Genomic DNA, 16,202 nt, shown 5'->3' with positions numbered 1-16,202 from the left:
CAAATATGAAAATTGATATTTAATGATATAAAGGTATAATTCTTAAATATTATATTATTCTTAAATATTATGATTGGCTCCTTCATATATTACTCATAAATTTAAATTCATATATTTGTGATATTAAATAATATTTAAGAATAATATAATATTTAAGAATTTATAATATTTAATATTATTCAATGATATAAAGGTATAAGGCTTAAGGTATAAATTCTCGACGAGAAAAATAAATTCGAGATTGGATTGATAATTATTAACAATAGTCAACTATTAATATTATATCAGATGTACTGGGATGACTTGAATCACAACTATCTACTAAAGAAGGCAGTGGAAAAAGAAACATGACAACTAAGGTGTCCTATGAAATCCACTAAAATTCTTTGTGTAGGTTTAAGGTAGCCGTCCACTGGAACCGTATTCAACCGATCCGTTCGGCCGTTGGATCGGACGAATCTGCCGGCCGTTAATTCGGCCAAATATGATATCTTTTGTCTCGCATATCTCACAATGTAACATGCTCTTGAACCAAACTTATCAACTTATCACTGTCCATAGTTACAACTTTATAAAGCAGAACAACTTCAAGAAACAAAAACAAACAAGACTGTGAAACAATTTTAGGTTAGGAACACTTTGTTGTCTCAGCTCGACTAGTTAGTTCGGTCGGATATAGCCGGAAAACCCCATTCAATTCGGATCGTAAAATTGGCCTTGCACGGCCGTATGAACCGGTTGCAATGGACGAGCATCTATTCTTTCTTTGTTGGGGGATCATTCGGACGAGCTCGGTAGTTTACGGCTGATGCTAGTTTAGACGAAAACGGTTCTAGTGGACGGCCCACCTTAATAGTGAAAGTGGTGATGTGATAGAAATCCATAGTAACTAAGAAAACTCTAAATAAAATTTACACTAAGAACAGAGATGTGAAATTTCTCTAAATTAAGGTGAAATAAAAGTGATATTGTCATTTCCACATAATTTATTTGAGCCAATCATAAATTATTTGACTCAAATAAATTATGTGGAACTGACAATATCGCTTTTATTTCACCTGAAAACTTTAAATTTTCATAGTCACTTATATTGCACCATTCCAATACCTCTTGTACTTTATAGTCCGAGATATATTACTTTTTACACGGCTCTCTCTCGAAGACAGAGAGGTTCAATGCTCTTTCCTTCACTGATCATTGCCACTACCTAACAGCGTTCTCCCTACTTTTGTGTCAGCACCCAATTGTGAGCGGCATGCTTACTCCTCTCCACTACTCTGTCCATGCTACAAACTGTGGAAGGAGTAATCGGTTTCTTGGTTTCCCATCCTTATGTTGAAGTAATGTCTCTCGGACTATAATTACAAGTTATTTCAATAATTGCAACTATTATCTATTAATAATCTTTGTTTCAAAGATTGCTTGTTAAAATTAACTCTTTTCTAGTCATTCACGAATTTACTGGTCATTTTATTACTTGTTTTTATAGTTTCTCACATATTAAATTTCGTATATTTATGTTGGTAATAATTTATACCTTAGAATTCTCACACATTAATGTAGCTACAAAATTCCTAATTTAACATCACATTGTCGGTAAATTTTGTTATTGATATATCTGGAAATTTCTATGGAATTATTTTTCAAACTATTTGTGTATTTTTTGTAATTTCTAATGTTAATTTTGTATATTGTTATTTTATTATCGTAGCAGGATTTTTTGTAATGTTCGTGTTTTGATTATTTGTTCTTTTAATCAATAATGTATTATGTATTTGATTAGGATAGCAACTCCTATGTGTATGAGTACTTTCTCAAGAACTAATAATAAAACTATTTGATTTTGATTAATTATTATGGAGAAAGAGTTTCTTCATCTTAAAGTTTTTTTTTGGTTTTCATTCAAATAACTCATGTTTTTCCTTTTGTCAGAATAAATTAATTATTATGGAGAAAGAGTTTCTTCATCTTAAAGTTAATTTTTTTGGTTTTCATTCAAATAACTCATGTTTTTTCTTTTGTCAGAATAAATAAATGATTGATGGATTGATGTATATCAGTCAACCTACTGAAAAATTGAAATTGTTTACAGAAAGTAGAAATTTGTTTTGAAGTCATGGTTTTATTGCAGGTGAGGAGGATGTACCCCAGGAGGAGGCCGAAATGATGGTGAGCAAGCTACTGCCCAAACTTGAGGAGTTGATGTCAATCACTTGGAGGGCTCACACTTTGATTGTGCAAATAGTTCAGCAGATAACTGCATTCATCTCATCTAAGGAGCTCCTAACAGTTGTTGATTCACACATGCCGGTATTTATCAAATTAGATACGAAACTTTCCCACGATATAAAATTATGTATCAGTAGTAATAATAATACATTTCAAATCCATCCATCTTCCATAACTTAATTGCTCTTAACATCAATTTATTTCTACACTTGCACATATTCTAGTGCTGGGAAAAATAAAAACGTTCAATAGATGCATTCAAGTTATGTGAATAGATCACATTTCATTGGAATAGAATTCTTTCATAGAATTCGATTTAAACTGTAAGATATTCACATTAGTTTTATCGGGAGTTCCTCAGATTGGTTAGGTATCAAATTATCTTGCCTATAAAATTAGACGAACATTACGTGAAAGGTTCTGTTTAATTAAATAAAAACACACATACTTATGTTGTCAAATTGTACACAGTTTTATTTGGTACAGGACCATGGTTTCGTGACCACACACGTCACATTTTCAAGCTGATTGAAAATGTGAAAAACAGTCAGCTTGAAAATGTGACCTATGTAGTTACGAAACCATGGTCCTGTACCAAATAAAACTGTGTACAATTTGACAACATAAGTATGTGTGTTTTTATTTAATTATGGAACGGTTCTACAATATTGACAGTAACACAGTCGAAGTTCTGTTTAATTATGTTATAAATGTAACAGGAAAAATTAGGGTATTATTACATTGATTGCGTATATGTGCAAGTGCAAGCTTGGTTATGTATGATCAAGCTCGCAGATGAGAAATAAAATCTGGAAAGAGCAATAGAAACACTCACACTGAACGCTTGCACTTGCTGGTTGCGTTCAGTGTGAGCAGCTACATGCAAGTCACTGTGTTTTAATGCTTCTTTTGAAATGTTGTTTTTTGGCTCATGCATGATTTGATGTGCACTTGCACATAATACGCATTCATTATGATCACACCCTAAAGACTGATATGAGGTAGGTTAGGATAATACCCTTAGGGAGTAGGGGTTCTCTTTTAAATGCCAATATGTTGATATTATACGATATTTTATAATTATTGATAATAAACGCAAATAACGAAAAAATGGAATACTGTACAATTTGAAATATCATCACCCGTTTTATCATTACTTAATACCGAGTGATTCAAAAAGGACTTTACAACTTTGAAAATTCATATAAATCTTATTAAACAAGTTACATAGCTGGTTGCGGTGTTGTTTTAAACGAAAACACTCCAAGTATTGACTCGCGTAGTCCGCTAGTGCCTGGTCGCGCTGCACAAGCGCTAGCGGCAGTACGTCAAAGATGGCTGCCTTCACTGGACCCGAGCGTGCTAGCTGTGTGTTTTGGTTTGAAAAACGGCATAGTGTACCTTGATATGTTGCAAAAATGTTTGATACCACAGATCGATGAGGCCCCTCCTGGGGAGCACAACACCTGGTCGTGGTGGAGGGGCTTGTGTACTCCCGTGACCCGGAGAGCTATACCGGCGGTAGTGTAACTACCAGTAGGGCCACCCAAGCCGGACAGGTCGAAGGATAGGAGTCAGACAAAGAAGTGCTCCAAAGAAGACGTCGTTGGGCTAATCCCCCACACGTCGGTTTACATCGGATTCAAAGTACTACAACTAGCCTCGGACGGGACAGGAATTTACGGATTAATAAACGGACAAGCCACTTTATCAGATTCGGGACATGGAACGTAAGAACGCTTACAGGAAAGGAGGTGGAGATGGTGGAAGAAATGAAGAGATATGACAGAATTGAGGAGATTGGAAGGAGAAGAGGGAAGACTGTTCCGGAGATGAGAAGAATGGCGATGGACAGACGGGTATGGAAGAACTGGGTCGAGGCTACCCCAACGCTGTAAAGGCATAGTGGGGAGAGACAGAGAAGAAGAAGAGAAAAAGAAGAAGATCGATGAGGATGACCAAGAACGAAATGTTTTCTTTATGCAAGATGGCGCACCACCACACTGTCTGACTGCCGTCCGCGATTTTCTTAATGACCGCTTTCCAAATCAGTGGATTGGCTGTAATGCGCCAATTGCATGGCCCCCTCGTTCCCCAGACCTAACACCGCTGGATTTTTTCTTGAGGGGTTTTATAAAATATATGATGTATATAACTCCTTTGCCATCCACTCTACCTGAACTTAGAGCAAGGATTTGCGCAGCTGTTGATCAAGTTACGCCTGAAATGCTAGTGCGAGTCTGCGAAGAAATCGACTATCGATGGGATGTCTGCAGGATAACCAACGGAAGTCACATAAAACATCTTCAGTTTAAGGCGAAAAAACTTTGAGTGTTTTCGTTTAAAACAACACTGCAACCAGCTGTGTACATTGTTTAATAAGATTCATATGAATTTTCAAAGTTGTTAAGTCCTTTTTCAATCACTCGGTATTACATATTCGTATGAAGTAATTCTTATCAACTTCCTTTAAATGTATGTATTTAGATGTTGGCTCGAAGATTGAAAGAAAGTATGTAAGAATCGAAGGCTTACACTTACACAATTTGGATGGTCATATCATACAAATATTTAAGTATTCAATATTTAAGCTATAACTAATTTTTCGTGGTGGAAGTCATCTGCATCCTATATCAAAGTTTATTACTGAAGAAAAGTTCTTTTACTGATGATTTTTATGTCACAAATAATGTAAACAATAAAAATTGATTTGATTTGATATGTCACCAGCAACTGGCCGCTGAGATAATTAACAGCAAATTACATTGGAGAATATACTAGGTGTTTACCACTTAACAGGTCTTTCAAATATTGCCTAGTGAATTTCACTTCAAACTGTCAGTAACATCAATGTCTTGAATGGTGCTGAGTCAGCAGTGATGATATTCGTTTGGAGTGTAGCTGTGAATGTGGTTCAACTCTTGCTTGTTAATTTTCAATATTTCTTCGTGAATTTCAGACTCTGTTGGACTCACTTGGAAAACTTTTGTACCTTCTGGTATTGGTAGATGAGATTTTTGCCAATCAGAACACTCTGTCATCTCATTGGACGCTTTACAGACATTCAGTGGCTTCAGCGATTCACAATCATTCCAAGTTTGCATTTAATGCTGAAGAACTGAAGCGTTTGAATAAATTTCTGGGTGAAATAGATGATAATCTCTTCTCTGGAAAGTGCTTCTCTGTAAGTATGTGATGAAATTAATGTTGCTTAACCGAATTTTAGGTTTACTTATTTTTTTAGACTTCAAGTCAACGGTCATTTCCACCATTCTATGAAAGTTTAATTTCAGTTGAATTGCATTATTGAGGACTAGCAGGTAACCCGTTCTCCGCAAGGGTCCAAAAGAAAACTTGACAAACTGAAAACGTGACCTACTGAAATTTTGAAGAATTGAAAATAGGCATATAACCATCCTCGGTAAATGAAGAATATATAAGCAAAATTTCAAGTTAATCAGCCCAGTGGTTCAGACAATGATGCGTCATTCGTGAATTTCCTATCCCGTACGTTGCTTTGTCCTGTGATATGTATATGTCCTGTAACATCGTATCATTATCATTGATAAATTTAATAGGCTGCCATCATTTGTATCAAAACTCCTGTATCGAAACACATTATTGCTACACATTGCTACCAGTGTATCAATTTCTCTATGAGCTTACTTCATACAATCATATTTTACAACAATGTATGCAGTATGAAATTTCATGTCCCATGAATGAGATTTGGACATTAATTCTAAAAAATCTAGAAGGAAAATTGAAATTTGGTCTTCGAGGTGCACGAGATTGATATTTTTAGAATCTATGTGCAGGATTTGGAGATCTAAATCATTCCCGTTTTTCCTGTATGCAATCCACAAGTTTACATGTAATCCTTATGGGAGAAGATTTGTGAGCTTGCCTCACACAGAAATAAAAATCAGCTGTTATAATCATTGCGTCATACAACAGCCGTCGGTAGATAGTAGACAAAAGTGTGTGCTGCTAAAAACAAACCCCGACTAAAAACAAATTGACTGTTCTGTGTGTAACCATCCAGCTGTGCGGCCTTCGGTTAAAGACTTACATGCTCTAAAGACATTGCTTTGTTTCGAATAATTGTGCTGTTTTCGGTGTTCAGAATTGATTCATTTTTAGTAAATTATTTATTTTGCAGTTGGAAAATTATCTCCTCAGGTGTGCATCCAGCTAAAATTTGTCATAAGATGCATTTAACTATTTAGCGGTACGAAGTTTGCCGGGCCACCTAGTAAACATGTATTTTTCACTAATATGCTGATTCAATTTCAGAAATGTCAAAACTTGCTGTCGGATGGGAAGTTGAATGTACAAAAAAATTCGCAACTTGCAGAAAAGTTCAACAGTTATTTGAAAAATTCTCTCAATAAACTCGACAGCCGGCCTTCTGATATGGTCACTCAACACAGATCAGTAGAAGTGTTTGCAACTTATGTATTCAGCATATCTTTATTCGGTGGGACTGATAAGAAATTATTCAAGCTGTTCTGGGAAGTGAGCAAGAAGGTAATTTTTATTTAAATTAATTAATTTTAAATTATTTCAGATTAATAAAAACAATATGAAAACTTGTAGTACCATTTCTTATTTAAAATTTTAAAATATTACGACTAGTTTCGACCATAACTTAGGTCATTTTCAAGTTGAATGTTTTTTTCATTTTCAGTTTAAGCTATGGTCATCTAAGTTAAGTTTAAGTTATGGTCGAAACTAGTCGTTGTAATATTCTAAAGTTTTAAATAATAAAGGGTACTACAGGTTTCCATATTGTTTTTATTAATTTGTAAAAAAGTAGCCCAGTCAAGTGAAGAGTTTGAAATTATTTTACTTTCAATTTTTTTCATATTCTCACTCAAATTTTTAGGATAATACTGTTATCAAACTTTATGAAGCACTCATTTCACCTTCAGAATAGTAATTTCAATTTGGTAAGTCTGGACGCGATTTTGGGTTTCAAGCTCCATCTTCAGCAGGCAAGAAGTTCTTTAATACTGAAACTTGTAAATCTTGTCGGGGTTAAGGAATGGTGGATATGTAGGAAGATGGGACCCAGCGCCCAGAAACGCGTCTAGACTTGAAAAAATAGTTGAATAAAGAGATTTGAATTAAATTAAATTAATATTGTAAAAATGAAAGAAGCGCTTCTTAAAGTTTAATAATTACCAATAGTTCAAGTTAGGATGAAAACCTTAGAAGAAAAAATCTTATCATATAAAAATTAACATCGTTATATTCTTGATGACATTTTAAAGTTTCATAGTTTTGTCTGTATGTTTAATGAAGTTTGTTTTATTACATATTTTAACTTGTACATAAAGGTAATGATGATGCTGCAATACTCCATCTTGTGATCCAATTTAAATTTCAGCTGTAAAGTCCTTTTGTATTCATAACTTTAGCTGACACCTTCATAGTATTCATCAATAAAGGGTCTTAATATCAGCATCTACATCCTATCTAATTATTTGTCGTTAGTTATTGTGTAATCCGAGTATAATATTGAAACCAATATTATCAATGGTTCATATAATGAAGTAATTAAATAAAAATATAAATCTCATTAATGCCAATGACTTGAAAATTGCATTAATGTCGGAAACATGTTGTGACAAAATAATTTAAAAAGTTACTGAGATTTATATTTTTATTTATATTAAAAGTAGCCCTAAAGAAAAAAGACAATGAAGTACTTATATTTTGCAGCATCATGCAGCCGCTCTTTGTGGAACAATCCTCTGGTTGCCAGATGTGTTTCTTGTCAGAAATTTGCAACATATTACGAAACAGATGCTGGACAAAAAGACTATAGAATCTGTTGCTAGTGGCAGACAAACATTCATCACACAAACTACAAGTAATTTGGCAAAGGAATTAGCCATGTACTCTGCTTTGGTAAATATTTATCTTTCGCCTTTAATCTCCCTCCAATATTTAATCTTTCGCCTCCAATATTTCTCCATTTTCCAGTATTTCAATAGCAGACGTTCAAATCAGGGATGTATAATTAATACAGAGTGGCTTTTTAGTCCTGTTGCCCTATTTCAAGTGTGTGTTAATTTATTTCTGATGAAGGAAAATTCTATCTATTTAGTCATGTGTAAGTATTACCACAGCCACCTCTAATACAAGGCCCTGGCCTGCGATATTGCAACGTCGCAGTGTAGGTCTATAATCTAATACATGATTGGTGAAAAAGATTTCAAAAAATACCAGCTGATATCTTTTTTTACCAATCATGTATTAAATTCTAGGCATACACTGCGACGTTGCAATATTGTAGACCAGGGCCTTTTAATAGAGGTGACTATGGTATTACACTTATATGAGAAGGCACAACAGGCTTATGTCAAAAACTGTCTCTTTTCAAATTTATACTACAGCCCAAATCAATTTTGTTTTATCGCACGAAGTTGTTAGCCCTAATCTTTCGGTATACACATGGCATTGCGAGTTGATTATACTCGAGCTGTAAAACATTCTGTGTGGATTCCAGTCGACTTATGAACATAAATTCTACCATAGAACATGAATATTATGTTGAAAAGAGTCAAAGTGTATATAACTTCAAGAGGTTTACATTTTGAGCATATTCTTCAATTATCTTTAGTAGCTAAGAAATGAGTAATAAGATATTATATTTCTCCTGACTATAAAGACTATACATGTTTATTACAACTGAATATCCTAGTACTAGTGATTTTCTATGATTAAACTATTAAACTATCTATGAGATACAAAAATGAATTTATAGACTGCAGAAAGAAACAAGGAACAAATCACTCTAAACTTGAATGTCGAGGTCAATCATATAAACTATTGCTTGTGGAGTTGCGGATCTAAATTGCCTTGATAGGATCGTATACTCAGATAGGATTCATTGTTTGTCTAGCTTCTCACAATCGCAAGCAGGAGTGATTAAGAGATGCCCCACATCTTCCATACCGAGTTTATGCCTAGGGATGTCTCAAATTTGAATTAATACAATTATCATCTGATTGCAGACTTTAATTGCAAAATCTGGTTGTATAGTGCATGACTTAAATATACTTGAAATTCTTGTAAAATCTTGTAGAAAACTTATCAGATATTAGACAAGATTGATGATGCAATTATATTGCCTCGTAATGTTATTATCTCTCTTGAAACTCTCTCAACCTCCAAATTATTAGAAACACATTACATTTTCACGTTATTCAATCCCATTCCACAATCGATATCATCTAATTCTCTGATAGAATTTAAATGCGTGTTCAAATCGCTACAAAGTCAGTCAAATTTTGTCCAATATTTTACAATACATTTTCTGAAATAGTGGACAAGATCTTTAACAATCTCATTCACTTTGTAAGGTTTTAAACCCCTATTATTAATTTTTGTTGTCTATGAATATGTTTGATTCTTCCCCACTTTTGACTATTAATTCCATTCCTATTTTTTCAGACATGCAAATGGATCAATAACTTTGAAATTATTTTGAAACAAATCATCAACTCTATGGATTACACTCATCTCACTGACATGCTACTTCAAGTAAGTGTATTCTACCTGCAGGTACCCAACGTTTATTTCAATAAAATAATGACCATGTCCTAAATTCCAAATCTATTGTAGACAGGTTTATACCTTGCATAATACTAATCATCGTGGTGTTGATGATTATTTGTTATGTCTCTAGTAGAATTCTATTACTTTTGTATGAATCTCTAATTTATGATTTACGTGGTAACCAGGCATTGTCGTATCACCAACATTCATTTGAGTAAAACTCTAAATTTGATATAATGTGGCAATTATACAGGGTGGCACAGAATAACGGGAACTTTTAAAAACATTACTGGGAAGAGCAAAAATGATTTTATTCAAACTAATGTAAAGTTCAAGGCTTGCCATTTGAGAATTATTTGTAACATCTATCACTTTTTGACAGTTACTTCTTCAAGATGGCTTCCTCCTGCACGTATGCACTCTTGAAATCTGTGTTGAGATTCCTGAACGATTGCTGCAACATTTCAGCTGGGATATTGTTAATTTCGTTTTGAATTGTCTGTTATGATTCAACCACAGTTATTGGTCAAGTTGTGAAAACGTATGATTTGAGATAGCGCCACAAACAGAAAATCGTAAGTGGACAGATCATGGGTCCAGGAAACGCAACCTAATCGTGAAATTACACGGTTACTAAACAATACTCAGTTACAATACTATTACACAGTTGCCATTGAATGCCATGCAGAGTGGATTTCGCTCACAATCTCATAAATAATTTTGAATTAATTAAAAATTAAAACAGAATTCAAAATGAATTCCGCAATATCCCTGATGAGATGTTGCAGCGATCAATGAGGAATAGTCAACACAGATTTCAAGGGTGCATTCGTGCAGGAGGAAGCTATTTCGAAGAAGTGATTGTCAAAAAGTGGTAGATGTTATTAATAATTCTCAAATGGCAAGTCTTGAACTTTACTTTAGTTTGAATAAAATCTTTTTTGCCCTTCCCACTAATGTTCTATGGCGTTTTAAAAAGTTCTCGTTATTCTGTGCCACTCTGTATAAGAATAAAAATTAATAAATATATTCAGAACACATATTTGTTTTTAACTAAATCGTTTTTATATCAGCTCATGCACTATCATGTTTCCCAAGTTTTATGAGAATTATAATATGCAGGCTGCTCAACATGTCAACAATCTTCACAGGTTAATCTATGATATTGTCTCTTTTTTGTATAGGGCTACTTGTAATATGAATAAAAATGAAAATGAAATTCTTAGTACCCTTTTTTGAATTATTTAATCACAACATGTTTCAACATTGATGCAATTTTCAAGTGATATGAAGTAAATATATAAATACTGCTGGAAGATTCTTATTTTTGATCATATGTTACTGTATGATTTTATAAACTAGGACTGTAAATTTTGATTAGGTTTCGAGAACACATCCAAGCACTAAAGTCTAAAAATAATACACAAAAGTCGGCATTTGCTGATAGATTCAGGCCATAATTTCACAGATATAAATTCCAATATGAAAATACTAAATTATGACAATAAAAGTTGAAAACTGAATGTTCAAGAAGAATTTCATATTTATGAGGCGGCAAAATTAAACAGAGATAAAATAATAAACTTAATCCAATTAGACACTAATAAGCCCAATTTTGATAGAATCATGCAAATTTAAATCCAAAATTTACAGTCCTAGTTTATATATGAATACACTAACATATTGCCATATTCTGCTGTTTTATTTGATTTCAAATTCCATTGTTGTTGCTGAATTTTACTATCAACTTATACAGGGTTATTATTCCTTTTATTTTCATATGATCTAATTTTAATCTTAATTTTTATCTTGTACAGGGAATTCAATTGATGTCAAGAATGAAAAGACTGACTGTTTTACTAATCAATCTCCATGGATTCGCCGGTCAACCGATGGCAAAAGGCTCGGCATTAATACTGTGTAAATTTGTAGAAATAATTAAAGGAATCGAGTCCATGTATCAGCGACATAATGTAACTATCTCCAAACATCTGAGCCAGATCGTTCATCAGCTTTGTTATAGAGCGTTGCTTATTATTGTAGCGACTAAGGTCAGTAAATCTCTTCAATTATCCAACTTGTTTTGTATACAACTCAGTTATATAATTACAATACTAAGTAATATTCTTCAACTACTATAACTAACATAGAAATTCTACTATAATATGCAGTTAGTTGTTTCAAAATTATTTGGCGAAATAAATCAACAATAAGTTGAACGTTGTAAACATCATTCTGTATTACTGCCTAGGATTAAAAGTTTGGTGTATTGTATGCAGGATACCTTATATTTCAAAATAAGACTTTCCCAACTCACTTCATAAACTCTTGTTAATTTTCGTTTTACAACATAATTATTTGAGCCAATTTCAATGTTTATTTTTTGTGAGCTTGTTACTTTAATTAGTAACATTTCAAACACATGTTAAGATCATGTGTGGGATGGTAACTTTCAAATGAAATATTTCCTACAATTCGGCCATTCTGATGAGTTGGCTTGCCCTCAAGCCACACATTCACCTTCACTAAATAAAACAAACAATTTAGATTCTCAGGATTTTTAATGAAACTTGAACATTTAGGTATAGCAGCATTTGATCCTCAATCTTGTTGGCTCCATCGCGTGGGCACCAACGTTTTCTCAAACTTCTAAATCAAGCAATACTCCGCTCAGCTTTGCTTCAGGACAGACACACTTCCTCCCTGTCAGATAGCCATGCTAATGCAGTTCCAGACAGCCGTGCTTCTTTCCTACCAGACCTCCATGTCTGCAGTTCCATACAAGTCACGCTTCCTCCCTGCCAGACAGCCATGCTACTGCAATTCCGGACAACTGTGCTCCCCCCTCAGCTACATGCTGAGGACTGAGGAGTCCCATTCGAGCTAGTGACACTCTCGGGTAGCCGTCTAGTTGTCACCCTGACTACTTGACACCTGGTCATTTTGGCCATAGGCGACTACTTGTACCCTCGTAAAAATATACCATTGCCGTCAAGTTGTCCCCCCGACTACTTGACACCTACTGGACCAAAGGTGCCAACTAGTCATGACCGTAAACGACAGCTTGACACCTCGCACCCTTGCGTCAGGGTGTCCCCCCGACTAGTTGTCACCTCCTCAGAAAGGAGACAAGTAGACGGATGTGGCTCACGTCTACTTGTCCCCTAAAAACCGGTTCTAAAAGGGGACAAGTAGTCGGGGTGGCACCTAGTCGCGTACCCACTCTCTCACTTGCTCCTTATTTTCTCACTTATGCATACCCTAATGCATGTCGTAACTAGTTTCTTGTTCCCTTGTAACTTGTCGTTTTATACTTTTGTGAATATTCTGTATGAATTTCGAGTGAATACATTTGATTTGACTTTACAATACTCACTCTACATTACCTTTCTTTACATCAAATACTGTTTGTTACTTTACATTACTGACTCCTACTTACAATACTTACTTTCATTTCAGATTACTTACTTTATAGTAAGTAATGACATTATTAAACTCATGACAAGACATTATGAAACTCATGGGTGTACCTGTTTTCAGAAAAAGTTGTTGCGAGATAAAAAGTACATGGAAAAAGTGGATACGTTATCTTCACTAGTAACAGCGGAGCGTGCTTTGGATGGACCGCCTACAGTTGTGAGGCTGATCGTTGCCAACCTTGCCATATCGCTCACTAGAGCAGACAACCAGCAGACGTTCAGTGAAGACGATGCTGCCAACATCAACAAGATCATGTTTTGCCTGCAGCATGTGCAAAACTTGCACCTAACAGTCAATAAGCTCTCTAAATGTGAATTCATCTACTGGCATAAAGTTGTGCTGCCCATCTACTTTGATAAACTCAGGGACACCAAACTGGATCTTCAAAGACTGATTGTAAGTATTGTTTCAAACTTTTCATAAACTAAGTACTCTTATCTGTTCATGTAATATGGGATAAAACCACAATAAGTAGTTTCTACTACTTGAATAATAATCTAAGATTGAGTACCGGATTAACCAGGAACCGAACGCGTCCTTAGAGGAGGCGCAAACTATAGTTAGCCCTTAACTGGCAAAATTGGATTTCACCACACGCCGTTAGAGCTGTTATAGAGTTAGACCGGGTTTCACCAGGAACTAATCTTGTCGTTAGAGGAAGAGCAAACTATAGTCAGCCCTTAACTGACAAAATTGGATTTCACCACACGCCGATAGAGCTAATGAGGTGTTATAGAGTTGACCGGCCAAATTTTGTCAGTTAACATCAGCAATCTGTCGTTAAGAAAAAAATGGCGGCGTTCTGTTTACTGTCATGTTGAAAGTAATTTGTTATAATATGTTTCAATTATTTATTCGTTGCTTTTACGATTAAGACATTTTTCATTAGATTAATTCTCAATAAATAAAGCCTTTATTCATTCTCCAGAATCTTTTTACATAAAAAGAAATGTACAATTTTTAAAAGAATACTTCTTCAAATAAAATCAAAGTTCATAAATGATACAGTTCTGTAGTTAATCTTCTTGTTATATTTACATATTTATATCACTTCAATCACTTTTATTGACTGGAAACTAGACCCACTAGCGGGCATAGGCCTCCCCCAGGTTTCTCCATCTCTGTCTGTTTCTCGCCAACATTGACATAATGGTTGAAGACATTCTGTAGCTTTTGAAATTTGATTAGGTCCAACTAATACTATTATTTACAAAAACAAACGATTTATAGAAAAACTATTAAAACACTAAAGCCAAATTTTAATTTACTAGAATACTATGTTGAATTGAATCTAGTTGGATTTTCTAGGTTAGGTTTTACATGCTTACAACGTGAAACATGGCGGCTCACTGCCACCGTGATCCACTCTAATCCCTCGTTTAGTAACGTAGCATTATTTTTCGTTTGTAAAATCAAATTTCTTAATCTTTCGTTAAAGTCATCAGTTAGAGCTAATTGGAGATTACTAAGCGAAACGTTAACGTTAATTTGGTGAAACTCACCCTGAATAATGTTGTTTGAGGAGCATTTTCAAATAAAGCAGCTTATAGGAATGGAATACTGAAAATATAAAAAGCTGACAGGTTTTAATTGCTTCAATTAAAACGAGCCAAACTAGACAAAACACAGCTGTCTCAATCACTGTTTCCTCCGGTTCTTATTGAGCTCAGTGTGTACGTGCCACATGTTACATGCCAGCTCTACATTTTAAACTTAACATGTTTGTACTTTCACTCCGAGAGTAATGTTTTATTACCTGAATTTGAAACTTCAATTTCTTGAATTACAGCTAATCAATGTCCTATGTCAAGGCATAGAAACAAACCTGACAATAATCCCCTTTAGATAACCTGAGTAGAAAATACAACCTATTCCATTCTCAATTCTTGTCATTTTTTTGTACTGAAAAATGGTAAATTTCAACAAGTTTTTGAAGACTTTTCATAATCACACTTATTTTAACAATAACTTCTTATCAAAATTGAAGAAATTTCCTACCCTGTTAGATAGATGAGATTGAGGAATGAGACGATGCTACGTGCCTGGATCTCTATATTTCTATTCTCTCCAGAATTTTCTATTCATTTTATCAATTTTTTATTTTATTTTATATTTTTTGTCGATTTTGTGGTTCCATTTTATCTGTTCAAGTTGAATCTCACTCATACTCATTTTTTAAAACAATTAGAATTATATGAACCACTCCCCATGTGAACCACTCCCATTATATTCATTGTTTAAAATGTTCATTCAAGTAGATGGTTTACTCCTTTCATAGTGATAATCAGAATTTATTTTCAATTGTTAGTTGTAATGTTTTTATAATTTTGTAATTGTTGTATTGCAGTACATGTTGAATGCCGCTCAAGACAGTAATTTTGATGGATGTTTGATGAATCATATTGATGATGCCAACCAGTTACTTCAAACAGTTGATGAGCAGCTGTTGCATTATGTTGATAACAAGGTACTATTCCTTCAAAATTAAGACTTAAATTTAATTAAGAATCAAGACTTATCCTATTTCGGTCTATTTGTAACCTTATCTAAGGTTGGGAGAGGAATAGCACAAGGCTACCTTATTTTTTTCTCCCCTTATAACTTTGATGATGTACTTATTGTATGAATCAATAACATTATTCTCTTGAATAAAACATGTATTATTCATTTTAAATTGGTCATTAGATATTACAATTAATCAATTACTTGAAAATTCTTTATCGTGGTAGATTTTTCTTCATATGCAATCTGAACCCTCTAAATTTTTGGAGTCATATTGATACTTAATGTTCTATTTTAACTTATACTTCTTCTTTATTCTTCATTTGTACTTTTAATTGAAATGATTGAGAGAGAGAGAGAAAAGGCTGGACCTTGAGTCCTTGAAATTTTTCTCTCTCGATAGCTTAGTACAAAATAAAGAT

The 16,202-nt window shown here is 34.1% G+C and overlaps 1 protein-coding gene across 1 annotated transcript in view; it reads left to right on the top strand.

The window, feature by feature from the left end:
- The window catches only part of LOC111044752 (WASH complex subunit 4), a 156,063-nt gene that overhangs the window by 5,713 nt on the left and 134,148 nt on the right, over nucleotides 1-16,202 (top strand). Inside the window, exons 4-11 of the mRNA XM_022329972.2 lie at nucleotides 2,132-2,310; nucleotides 5,189-5,413; nucleotides 6,526-6,759; nucleotides 7,957-8,145; nucleotides 9,694-9,783; nucleotides 11,616-11,849; nucleotides 13,339-13,674; nucleotides 15,626-15,745. Coding sequence (XP_022185664.2) covers nucleotides 2,132-2,310; nucleotides 5,189-5,413; nucleotides 6,526-6,759; nucleotides 7,957-8,145; nucleotides 9,694-9,783; nucleotides 11,616-11,849; nucleotides 13,339-13,674; nucleotides 15,626-15,745 — 1,607 coding nt within the window. The remainder of the gene's footprint in view (nucleotides 1-2,131; nucleotides 2,311-5,188; nucleotides 5,414-6,525; nucleotides 6,760-7,956; nucleotides 8,146-9,693; nucleotides 9,784-11,615; nucleotides 11,850-13,338; nucleotides 13,675-15,625; nucleotides 15,746-16,202) is intronic.

This window comes from Nilaparvata lugens, chromosome X, assembly GCF_014356525.2.
Source record: "Nilaparvata lugens isolate BPH chromosome X, ASM1435652v1, whole genome shotgun sequence".
Lineage (NCBI taxonomy): Eukaryota > Metazoa > Arthropoda > Insecta > Hemiptera > Delphacidae > Nilaparvata > Nilaparvata lugens.
This window is presented reverse-complemented; position numbering and strand designations above follow the sequence as displayed.